Raw genomic sequence first — 12,776 nt, forward strand, 5'->3', positions numbered from 1 at the left:
GTAATAGGCATAGACTTCAGAAGGATAGGACTGTAATTTCTGCCGATAATTTAAGATATTCACATTTCCAAATTTCAAGGACACACATGACCAAGCAGACTTTCCATTTCAATAATTCAGGAGCAATTGTGGTGATAAAAGGTACTGACAGGCAACAATTAAATACAAAAATCACTGAACAAATCTCTTCAGTGGGGGAAAAGCAGAAGAAGCTTCCCTGAGCCTTGCATACTCAAGTAATTTGTTCATCTGAAACGTACTTACTGGTTTTAACAGTGCATGCAAGTCTCCTGCTGTAAGAAATGTATTCTCTTCAAAATAAAGTTACAAGCAAATTATTTACAGGAGAGACAAACTCCCCAAAACTTAGCAACCCCCAAACTGCCCTTTAATGCTTAGACAGGACACTACAGTTTCAAGTTTTATCTTTTTAACTAACACACCTGTGTAGGTTTTTTTTTCCCTTCTTGGATTTTTCAGATACAGTAATCCAAGTGCAAGACAGCATTTTAAAGAGACAGCTTCTTTCAAACAGTAAGCAAAGACAGAAAATGCTATATAACATCTAGAAACAATTCTGGCTTTGTCTATCACTTCCATTTCCTTGGTTTCTTACTAGACCCTTGCCTTACCCAGAGTTTTGTTTCGTATACACATGTTGTTTGGTTGCTTACTTATCACCATCCACAATAATTTCGCAAGTGCAGCAACTCAATTCTATTGTGTAAACTAGGTTTTTAATGATATAAGCATTATCACTTCTTTTGAAACAGGAAGGTAGGGGAGGAATGATACTAAACTAACTGCAGCTGTTTTAACACTTCAGTAAGCACCCTCTCCCCTTCAAAAGACAGAAATGCTCTTGGTCTTGATCTAAATTTTTCTGAGGCCAATTTCAGATTGTGGCAGCCATTTTCTTATTCTATAAAGCAATATCTTGGTCTGCTAACACCTCTTTCAGCCGTAGATGCTGAGTTTAAAAACAAATGAAATGGAGTAACACTGCCTGGCAGGAAGAGACAGATTACCAGTCTCCGCCCTCTACTGGCTGGACCATTCATTCCATCATGCAAACTTCAAAATAAACCCTACTGCCTGTTGTTTGCTCTTCTCTACTACCCTTTCTTACCTCCTAGCATTATCTTGTTTGGGGCATGGTCTGCTTTTTCTTTAAGTGATGGTTAAAATTCCCATGACACTTTGTGCCTTGTTTCTCTTCTGGAGACTTCTTTAGCCTAGTATGTTCTTGTTTCTTTTCCTCTCTTCCCATAAGCCTTTTCTCACAATCCAGCTTTCACTAAAAAGAAACCTTACACTGAGAGTACCTTTTCCTTAAACTATGCTCCTGCCAGTGTCTCAGCTGCATTCTGTCTCTGAAAGAGATTTCCTTAAGATGTGAGCTTCCTAAGCAGAGAAAACTACTCTAAAGTAATGAGTAATGGGGCCCGAGCTATTGAATTGGGCAGAAGGGACTGTAATGAAGATTGAGATGGCATGTTCTCAGGAGCAGAAAGTTACCAGTGCTCTGTGTAGGCCTGACTAAACCTTTAGTTATTATATTACATACTCCTTTTAATGATAATCTCTACAGTAGTGAGCTATATCATCATCACACTTTAGCTGAGTAATAAGAAACAGAGACATTAAAATCATTTGATCAGAGTTAAATTAGTCACAAGTAGAATTTTAAAAATATTGTGTTTGAACAATTCCTGATAGGGCACTTTTCCCAAGATAAGTACAGAATATTTTTTCAAGCCTAACTGGTTCACACATACACAGTGTTGTACAGCAGCTGTAACAATGTTAAATGAGAAAGTAAAGGCACACCTTAAATTGTTCTTTTAAATAGACAGTAGCTGGAATTTATTACCTTGGGTAAACAGAAGCAAAATGTCTTCCTTTGATTACAAAAAAATCTAAATTCTACAGAGAGGAATATTAGTGGAGGGAGGGTAAGTCAGGAGAACGTTCAGTAAGAATGGATTGGTCTAACAACTTTTTACTCAAAATATGCTACACAAAAGAGTTCCTCAAACCCTTGGAGCAGGTCAAAAATATATCCTAGTTATTTTGGATTCATTCATAGAAGAGTTTATTCCTAATACACAAAATACAACATGAGATACATTTATTTCAATCAAATCCTGCCTCAGACAAATTGATTTTTTTAAACCAAATTGAGTCTGCTTATTCAATTAACTTACTTACTCCATCAAATCAACATATGTCGATAACTGAAGTAAATTTCCAAACTTCATTTTAGGATTTGGCTACATGCTTGTAGGAAGCTTCTGTTGTCTTTGTTTAGCAGGAATTCCAGTAGCTCTGAATTCTTCCCTTTGCTTCAAGTATTCGATTTTGCATTCTTCATAAAATGCTGGATCATTATAGCTACAAGAAAAACAAACAATATTGTGACTTCTACCTTAATCAAAAAAGTTAACATTTGCGAAACTGAGATACTACCTGCAGCATTAATAACTCTTTACATTTTGAGTTTAATGACCATACACAAGTTGATTTTGAATTTGCCTCTTTCCAATAGCACTTAGCTTAAATTTGCATGTCTGTCTCCTCCCTAACACTGCCTTCTGCTGGAGAGTATGTTGTTTTCAGACCTGAAGTATGCTACTATGGCTGAAGGACAAAGCCGAGTAACTACTTCTGATATCACAATCCCACTAACCACTGCATTTTTCCTAGATACCAGCTGCTATTTTCTCAACATTTAAAGTTGTACAGTTGCTTATCTTAAATTAAACCACTTTGATAACTTGTGTTCCATGGAACAATATACTTATTTGTAATAGGAGCAGAACACAAATACCTTTTTACTCAAAAGTAGGATTTGTGATTCATGTATACAACCTATTGCTAATAACCTAATCACTACATATTAAAAATAGTTTAATTAAAAAACGACAACTACAGATCATTTCATCGGGGGTAGGCTTCTCTATAAAGGGGTGTTAGTGCAAAATAAGCTAGAGTCTGCATTCATAATGCAATAGATTTTCTGCACTAGTGGATATTTACTACACACAAAGACACTTCGTGTGGTTTAGCTTTGGAAGTGGATTTAAGCTAAACTGCACAAACGTACTCTTAGTGCAGAACTGCTAGTGGGGGCTATTTCCCCACGTCAACATGCCCTTCATATCTGCAGGAATACACGATTTGTGCCTTTTTTTTCAACTAAGGGCTTGTCTACTGGGGAGTGTGATTTCTAAAGTTCACAGTAATTGGTCAAGGTGTGCTTACCATAGTGCTATTTCAAGCAGTATCATATTAAAGTCCAAAAGGGAACCTTTAGTGTGCATCAGCAGGCACTACACTGACCAACTAACGTGCAACACTTCATTGTGCTTTAGAAATCACATCCCTGAAGAGAACATTACCCCATTATGTAGACAAACCCTAAGTAACCAAACCTGCCCTGTTATGGTGAAGGGCACAGTGTGTTTGGTCCTGTACAAACAAGATAGGGCCCATAAACAGTAGATTTAACTAACTTTTTTCAATTTACCTTCATTTAATTTTTTTGAAATACCACTTATGATTTAGCAATAATCTGAATTTCATGTTTGTTCTATACTGGTTCCTGCTGTAGCACATCTGCTATACACCCAGTACTCAGATCTGAGTTCTCCACAGTCTGCTGCAGAGGCCCCAGGAAATGAAGTGCTTATACAGATATATGTACACACACCTCTGAAGGCAGTTGTCAAATTTTATTTTATACAACTTCCACAAGGAAGTCCACAATTAACATACCGATTAATATTTACAGTAATGCAAACTTCCACTACATAAACTTGTGCCTGGCAACACATACCTTTGATATAAAGTTGTTATAAAACAGTGCTGACTGTTCTGAACACCAACAGAGTAATTCCTGGTAAGGACGTTAATGTATTTTTTTTCCCCTTCAGTTTCAGACTTTCGGCCCTAGAGTGACATACTTAATCTTCAAAACAGCCTGGCTGCAGATACTGACACCTAATAGAGTACAAGAGAGAGACTAAAGAAATTTCTAGAGTCATTGATCATATTCATTGGACAAACAAGAGCTTCAAAAAAGGGCTCAGTACAGGTCTCTTTGATACCATGGTAGAATATTAGTATCTACCAGCACTTTTGCCTAAAACAGTGCTACCACCAACAGAGCTGCAGCAGTGTTCACAACCATGGGGAATTTTTCAGAAAAAATGCTAGTGTAAAAGCTGCCTTGCTTTCCCTGATCCATGAAGCTGAAGATATAATTGCTTTCCTTCAGAAAATACCCCAACCTAGATTCAGTAGTGGAAGGCCCAAGTCATGAGACCTTGCAAACTTGAAGAGGCTTAGTATCGCCATTCACTTCTGGAATCATCTGAAGATATGTGGTACCTTTTTGAGAACACCTTAAAACTACATAACGGACTCAGGTATTGTCTAAAGGACTTGGGTTGTTGTTTTTTTCCCTGTTTCTCAATAGCAATATACATTTATTTTTTTAAAGTCTCATGTTGACTTACTAGGTAGTCAGACACTCTTTCAATGCTGCATTTTCCTGTCGACATTTCACCACCATAAGAAAGCCAGACTCTTGGCAGCATTCAGTAAAAGCTGAAATAAAAAAAAATTAAAGTTTAGATTCTTTTACTATGGCTCCCCCACATTAACACAAGTAAAATACACTATTTTAAAAGGTTATCTGATTCCCAAATTGACCTGTTTCTGGCATTATGGCAAGCTTGGAACTTTTGTAACTTCAGTGTATATCCAAGCATTACACTTAGGTCAGTGATGAACTTCATGTATTTTTTTAAGACACAACTGCAGGCTGGCAGAAGTCAAGGTTTCTCCTTGATTTTAGTTGAGCATTTTAAAAGCAGATGCTAAACTGCCAGATTACTACTCTTTTAGCTGTTGCAAAAGCAAGCACATACACTGTGTGACTATGGGTATGTCTGTGCCGCATTGTAAACCTGGGTCTGTGGGGCACAGGCTTGTGGACTCGGTGGTTCCAAGCCTGCGCTTGAGTGTCCATACCAGGTTTATAATTGCTGGCCTCAGGTCTCACAGCCATACTAACATGTCCATACTACACTATGCATACATTCTGACTCGGCTCTGCCACGTGAACTGTGTCCACACCACAAAATGGCAGGCCTTGGGCCCAAGTCAGAGTGAGACTCAGGTTCTGATCCACTTGTGAGCAGCATCCTAGGATCTGAGTCCCGAATGCTTGCTGACCCGAGTCAATCTGATGTATGTGCGTGGATAGAAGGTGGGCTTGAGCTCAAACCTGAGTGAGAGCCTGTGCTTAGTGTGCAGTGTAGACATACCTATGTAACTTAATCTTTACCTCTGATGTGGATGATAAATAATCAAGAGCTGATTTGCCTCTCAAACCAGTTGTACACCAGTTTAAGGCCATTTATTTTAATGGCTACACCTGATTGTTGCTGCTGGAAGTATTCCAAATTACACATTTTGAGAGCACTATGTGCTGCTTGGCCAGGGAGCTCTTTGAGCAAAGGCTGGTTCTGAGCTCTTGAATACTGGGGGGTCCTCTGCCAAATGCAGACCTCACAAACACTCAGCCTGAATGATAGTGAGAGACCTTTAGTATCCAACTAGTAATTTAATTGGGTCAAATGCCATGCAGATATACCTGTTCTGATATTATCTAATGTCTAAGTGATATGGCTCACTCCCCAAGCCACTATGAAATATATCCAGAAATTGCAGTATGTATATTAAGCTGAATAAACCCACTAATGCTGCTTGGTTATATTTTTGAGTGTGTTATGAACAAAACAAACCACATTATAAACATTTTCCCATTCACTGACCGAGTCTGATCTTCAAGCCCAACAACGGCTAGCCTGGAGCCTTAAGCTGTTTGTAAGGTCTTTGTCACTTGTTTAGCAACAAGATTTTAATTGGGATCTTTCCTTCATACTATATAACACATTAACACTCTCATATACAGTGATGTTGCTAATACCGCCAACCAATTTCTGAAGCTGTGTATTCTGTAACAAATCCCATTTAAAACTCTACTCTCTGCCTTTCATACTGATAAGTCAGTGTTATTGTGGTGAAATAGCTTGTGTATGTTAAAAACACTAAATCAATGACTTCATTAGTGTTGTTAAATAAAAGTTAGGACTGTTAATGTTGTTTTTCTTCTATGATTAGGGCTTCCAAAATTTGCTAAGCATAATAATTACTACAATCTAGTGTAGTAATGACAGTAATTACTAAACCAATTAAATACCACTGGCTGGATAATTTCCTCTTGTGAAAGAGCCCTTTGGAGAGGAGCTGGTAAACACTGAGGTGTGGTTTACGCGGTGGAGTTTCCAAGCAATCCTCCCCTTGGGTGAAAGGTCCTAGGGGACCTGGGAGCATACAATGGGCATGGTCTCCCACTCCTATAGCTCCTGGGGCTGCACGAAGAAGGGAACCACTAGTTCCATGGAGAAAATATGCTGCCCTGCTGATTCTTCTCTATAGCAGCACAGCTCAAAGGAGCCTTGCTACTACTAGCTGTATCTCATTTGGACTGTGCAGTAGCATGTAGCAGAACTGACTCCAGAACACATTTCCTCTTTAAAATCCAGTGAGTCAGCAGGGGGTAATGCCAAGGAGAATATCTGATCTATTGCTCTGCTCCCTATCCCCAAATCCCACCGATCACTCTCAGGGGTGTCTCATAGAGGGGAGAACACAGAGTAGGTACATCTCCCTGAGAGAGCGAGCGAGAGAGAGATGATGGATCCCAGTTCCATCTACTTACAGCAGTGAAAGGAACCACCCAGCCTTAAGAAAAGTATCTTATTTTGTATAACACAAAGACAAACTAAAAGTTGAATGTATGAAGTTTTTTAAATATCAACATTTAAAAACACATACCCTATAACTAATCTCCTACTAATTAGTTACCCTGTGTAGTGTGCAATTCATTTTCTTTGCATTCAATTACTGTACTTTACAAAAAAAAAAGTAAAGAATTTAATAGAGTAGGTTTTGTTAAAATTAATTGGCATTTGCTTAAAAGTACTTATGACTAGCCTAATAATACATTGCCTACAAGAGGTGGTGGTGGTTGTAGGAGCAGCAGTGATCTGTATGCTACATATAACTTGTATGCTCAAAAGGTCTGTTACACTCCTCCCTCCCCACCTTGTCTCCTCTCCCTCTTTGAATACCTGTGAAGTGGCTTTCCCCCACCCCTCCCTCCTGGAATGCTTGTGGGATGAATGGGCTGCTTAAACAGCTGGAAGATCAGAAGAGCTCCCAGATAGACAAGGTGTCTGGGACTCTAATTAGGCAGCACTCACACACCCAATGCATGGACACTGGCTGAGGTGGAGTGTGACCAACCAAACGCAGCCAAGTCATCTCTAGTTGCAGGCCATGACACTCTGATTAGGCAGCACTCACACCCCCAATGCATGGACACTGCCCAAGGTGGAGTGTGACCAACCAGGCATGGCCAAGTCATCTCTAGTCACAGGCCATGAGGAGCAGGTCCTTAAAAGGGGAAGGGGCCATGTGCTCAACAGTGCACTCACAAGCCTGTACCTCCCATGAAGGCACTTCGCCTGGACCACCTTGCCAGTGGTTTGCTGCGTTGCATTCCATCGTGCCTCAGGAAGACATACCTTCATCACACCATCCATTGCTGTGCTGTGGGACACTTACCTTAAAGGATCCTGACATCTCCAGTGCTGTGCCTGTCCTGGGGCCGTGAGTATGCGAGTGTGAATGTGACCTGCCCCCCCTTCTTTTGAGCTTAGCTATGAGTATAATAAATGTGCTGCTTTCTGCCAAACTCTGGTGGGTCATTAGTCCTCCCTAAGCTTACTAACTGGCCCAATTTTGGTTAACAGTGGGTTTTTTTAAATGCTGAAATAGAAAGCTACTAGGATTGCAAAAATTAAAGCCATTGTTAAGCTATATTTTTATGCTCAACAATTAGATGTATTTTTAGAGGCCAGCTAAATGTGTGCAGATATTTTAGTGAATATAATCGGTAAACTGACTTTTAAACTGAAGTTTAAACAGTTATTTCATGCCAGATGAATTTAGGACACTGTTTAACAATATAATAAATATACTGCTGATTCATTAACAGCAAAATCTACCAAAGCTAAACAAGAAAGAATAAATCAAATTATGTCTGCTGAAAATTACAAATAAACTCTTTTGTTGAAAAATGTAAAGTAATGAATATTGAAAAACATAATCCCAACTATATAGACAAAATGATGGGTTTTAAATTAGCTGTTACCACTCAAGAAAGATCTTGGAGTCACTGTGGATAGTTCTCTGAAAACATTCACTCAATGTGACCCAACAGTCAAAAAAGCGAACAGAATGTTACGAACCCTTACAGCTAGTAAGATAACAGACAAGAAATATCATAATGCCACTACATAAATCCATGGTACTCACACATCTTGAATACTGAGTGTAGTTCTGGTTGTCCCATCTCAAAATAGGTACATTAGAAATGGAAAAGGTAACATAAGGAACATAAGAACGGCCGTACTGGGTCAGACCAAAGGTCCATCTAGCCCAGTATCCTGTCTACCGACAGTGGCCAATGCCAAGTGCCCCAGAGGGAGTGAACCTAACAGGCAATGATCAAGTGATCTCTCTCCTGCCATCCATCTCCATCCTCTGACAAACAGCGGCTAGGGACACGATTTCTTACCCATTCTGGCTAATAGCCATTTATGGACTTAACCACCATGAATTTATCCAGTTCTCTTTTAAACGCTGTTATAGTCCTAGCCTTCACAACCTCCTCAGGTACAGAGAAAGGCAACACAAATTATTAGGGATATGGAACAGCTTCCATATGAGGAGAGATTAAAAAAGACTGGGACTTTTCAGTTTGTAAAAGAGATGACTAAGGGGGAGGGATGTGATAGAGGTCTATCAAATCAACAACAGTATGGAAAAAGTGAGTAAGGAAGTGTTATTTACTCCTTCACATAACACAAGAACCAGGGATCAACAAAGAAATGAGTAGGCAGCAGATTAAAAACAAACAAAAGGAAGTACTTCTTTACACAGTGCATAGTCAACCTGTGGAACTCCTTGCCAGGGAATGTTGTGAGGCCAAAACTATAACTGTGTTAAAAAAATAATTAGGTAAGTTCATGGAGGATAGGTCTATCAATTGCTATTAGCCAAGATGGCCAGGAATGAAACCTCATGCTCTGGGGGGGTCCCTAACCCTCTGACTGCCAGATGCTGGGACTGGACAGCAGGGAACGGATCACTTGATAGTTGCCCTATCCTGCTGATTCCCTTTGAAGCTTCTAGCACTGGCCACTGTTGGAAGACTGGATTACTAGGCTAGATGGACCATTGGTCTGACCCAGTATGGCTAATCTTATGTTCTTATCTTGTTGCTCTGATTTTCCATGTTTCTCCTCCACATTTGTACACAAATGTTTTTACTCTCATTTTTTTTGCAAATGGTGATCAATGTGAAATAGTTACTCAGTAGCAAGTCACTAGATCATATACATTTTACAGATTTAGTGTACATATAGATACTTTTTTGGGTAGGCTGATGCTGGGAGACAAGTTAGTAGACAAGGGAGCTCAAGGCTAGGGCCAGGCTCAAGTCATTGACTGTAAGTGCAAATGTAGCTGAGTATCTCTTCATTTGCATGCATAATCACAGTAATCACATTCTTTAATACAGGTGTACATTTACATGCAGACCCCCAACGTAACTCCTTAAAAAATTTGGCCCTGCATATTTGCCAGGACCCTATTTCCAGTGGTTCATGTTGACTTACTGAGCAGTTGCTAGAGCAATGTTATTCTGTTTATGTACCCTCCACAGGCTCAGCTCTGCATGATGCTGGAACATATGGAGTAAATATAGACAGAGCCCTATGTAGATACAAAATTTGTATCCGCAGCCGATCTGCAAACATGGTCTGCGGATAACCGTATCTGCAGTTGAAGATATTCATGGATATAAAGCAGGTATCTACAGATTTGCAGGGCTATACACAAAGGGAGATTTGTCTCCACAAAAGTAGCAGGGCAAAATCTTGCTGTTTTGCTCAAGAGTGGGCTGGCTGTGGGTTTGATCCTGATTCTGTTGAAGCCCTATCATATTATATACTGACTAAAGAGGGAGCGGGCTGCCAGTTAGATGGTTTCAAGCCATCTGAGCAGGCTAGTTGTGTACTGAAATCAGAAGGACTTCTCCAATTCACAGGGAAGCAGAGAATCTATCTGAAATTTCCCCAAATATTGACTGGAACCTTTTTACAGGCTCATTTTGAGAAGAGGTAAGGTCAAGCTTTAAATTTTCTTTTTCTTTACAAAAGACCTGTGAATGAAAAATACAGGAATGATGCATTGCCTATTCTGACCATTTTGGGGGAAATTTTCTAAAGGGCCTCAGACTGGTTTCTAAAACGTCACATGCTGTTTTGTAGTTTTCCTGGGGCAAATTTCTGCTTGGGCAAAACTCAGAAATGTGTATGCAAATCACTATTTTATCTGCCCATACAGTACCCATCACCATGTTATCTTCAAAATCCCCCTGTGAGTTGGGAAAGTATTCATGTCTAAGGAAGTTACATGAACAATATCATTCAGATGTATCACGTACCAATATCACCAGAGGATGGTCAAACCTAATGGCAGTGCAGGCTATTGTAGCGGGGTGGTTACCCGCTCCTGCCCTGCGGGGCTTGAAACAGCCCAGGAGAGGGCTGTGGCAGGGGAAAAGTTGGGCTGACTGGGGAAGCGGCTGCAGCTGGGCCACGCCCCAATTAGGCCACTGCTGGCCTGTATAAAAAGGCTGTGAGCCAGAGGCCGAAGGGTCTCCCTCTAGCTGAGGAGGGAGATGGACCTAGCTGCCTGAGTGCTAAAGGGTACTGAAGTGAAGCAGGGCTGGGGAAGGCCAAAGGAGCTGGGGAGCTCCAGGCTGGCAACTTCCCAGGCTGCAAGGCCTGGTCCAAGGCCCCTGGAAGTACTGGGTTGCAGGGAAAGGCAGCAGGTCAAAACCTCCCTTGCCTGTGATGACTGGCTTATACAGACTGCAGTTGGCCCCAGTGAAAGGGGGCTAGATGGTGAGTGGCAGTGGCCCATAGGCTGAGGCAAGGTGGGGATAGAGGGCTGGGGGGTTCCCAGAGAGGGGAGACCCATAGAGACTGGTGGGGTTATTGCCAGGGGGCAGCCCCAGGGTAAAGGGTCCTGGGAGGGACACGAGGGCCAGCAGCAGCAGGACACCGGGCCTGCAAAGGGCACTCCAGAGTCTGGAGAAGCTAATTCCTGAGATGACCAGCAGGAGGCACCACAGGGGTGAGTCCTGCATGTCTACACGATATAATGATATAATGCACTTTTTCAGGGTGAATGAACCCTGAAAAACTTTCCAAAATAAGTGTATTTTAAAGTGGGATTTGAGTGAAAAGAAGGTGTCACGTGCCCAAGGGAACACTTTCATGCAGAAATTGAATACAGTCTAAAAATGCCAGACTACTTGATATATGTACACTAGTTTCAATTTTAGCAAGTTGCAAAAACTTTAAACACAAAAATGAAGTTTTAAGGATGCTTTTGAGCAGTTGGACGTACATGTATTATAAACTAGTGTTACTAGTAAAAATCAGAGCAATATAAGATATGCAAAATGTGCTGTAATAGCACCCAGGTATTTATTTAGCTTCTTTTTAAGATAATACTATTACTGAATTAAAATGTATAGCTTTTTTGTTGTTTCTTGGAGATTTGTACAGTATGGCCCTATGTCACCATTTCATAGCAATGTGATAGCTATAATCAGGATAAAAAATAAAATGTGGTTCTCTCATTAAAAGCCTTCTAAAGCTTAAGACTTGTATAGTGAACAATCTGACTTCTAGTCACCACAGGCTCATGCCTAAGTGCTGTGCTGCTTTTTTTGTAATAATCAGTCCTTCTGGAAGCTGCGAAGTTTAAAAAAAAAAGCTGAAGACAACAGGAGGTCCCTCTCACTTGTTAGCTCACCAGTCTTGATTGGTTAAAGGCATGATGTCCCAGTGAACAAATCTGGAAATGCATAGCGAGCATTCCCTAGCTTCAGAAGGCCCTGCTTGTGGTATATGGCCATGCAAATAGAAAGCATCATTACAAAGTGATAAAACTGCTTCAAGCTATATAGCTTTAATGTTGCCGAAGCTTAACACAGAAGGAAAAAAAGGAGCAGGTTAGAGCATATTAGACATCCCCACATGAACTCTCACTACTTAATTACTCACCCTAAGCACTTTAAAATCCCTGTGATAATGGTGTAAGGGACTACGGTGCAAGACCATTTTAGTTAGAAATATTTACCAGAAGCTCTCCAGCAGCCAGGAGAGCATTGTTCTAATTTTAGTTATATTCAATTTTATATTTTTTTCATGAAATATCTTATGATCTCTAAATGCAGAACATCAAAAATTCCAGTGTTAAAAATCTGCTTTGGGGAATAACTGTACAAATTGGGAGCAGTATTTTTGGATGTAATCTCATTTCAAAATCTACAGAAACAGATATTAGGTTTAGCTGTCATCACAATTTTCTGGTTCTAGCTATTTTCATACTGCAGACCGATAACTTCAAGGTACATAATGGGCTATGACAAAAAAGTAAATACATAAGATCTGATTAAACTCAAAATAGTTTAATATTTTCACATTTTTAACAGCTACCAATGTAGATTGTAACTCCAGGGGCTGAACCTTTCACATTCAACAGAATGCAGCCTGTTC

The 12,776-nt window shown here is 40.2% G+C and overlaps 1 protein-coding gene across 1 annotated transcript in view; it reads right to left on the minus strand.

Moving 5' to 3' along the window:
• Window positions 1-2,078: 2,078 nt before the first annotated feature.
• Window positions 2,079-12,776, minus strand: part of CMC1 (C-X9-C motif containing 1) — a 72,007-nt gene continuing 61,309 nt past the window's right edge. Inside the window, exons 3-4 of the mRNA XM_045007277.1 lie at window positions 4,521-4,611; window positions 2,079-2,394 (exon numbers count right to left, since the gene is read on the minus strand). Of these exons, the coding sequence (XP_044863212.1) occupies window positions 2,274-2,394; window positions 4,521-4,611 (212 nt within the window). The 3' untranslated portion in view covers window positions 2,079-2,273. The remainder of the gene's footprint in view (window positions 2,395-4,520; window positions 4,612-12,776) is intronic.

Source organism: Mauremys mutica, chromosome 2 (genome assembly GCF_020497125.1).
Source record: "Mauremys mutica isolate MM-2020 ecotype Southern chromosome 2, ASM2049712v1, whole genome shotgun sequence".
In the NCBI taxonomy this organism is placed as follows: Eukaryota; Metazoa; Chordata; order Testudines; family Geoemydidae; genus Mauremys; species Mauremys mutica.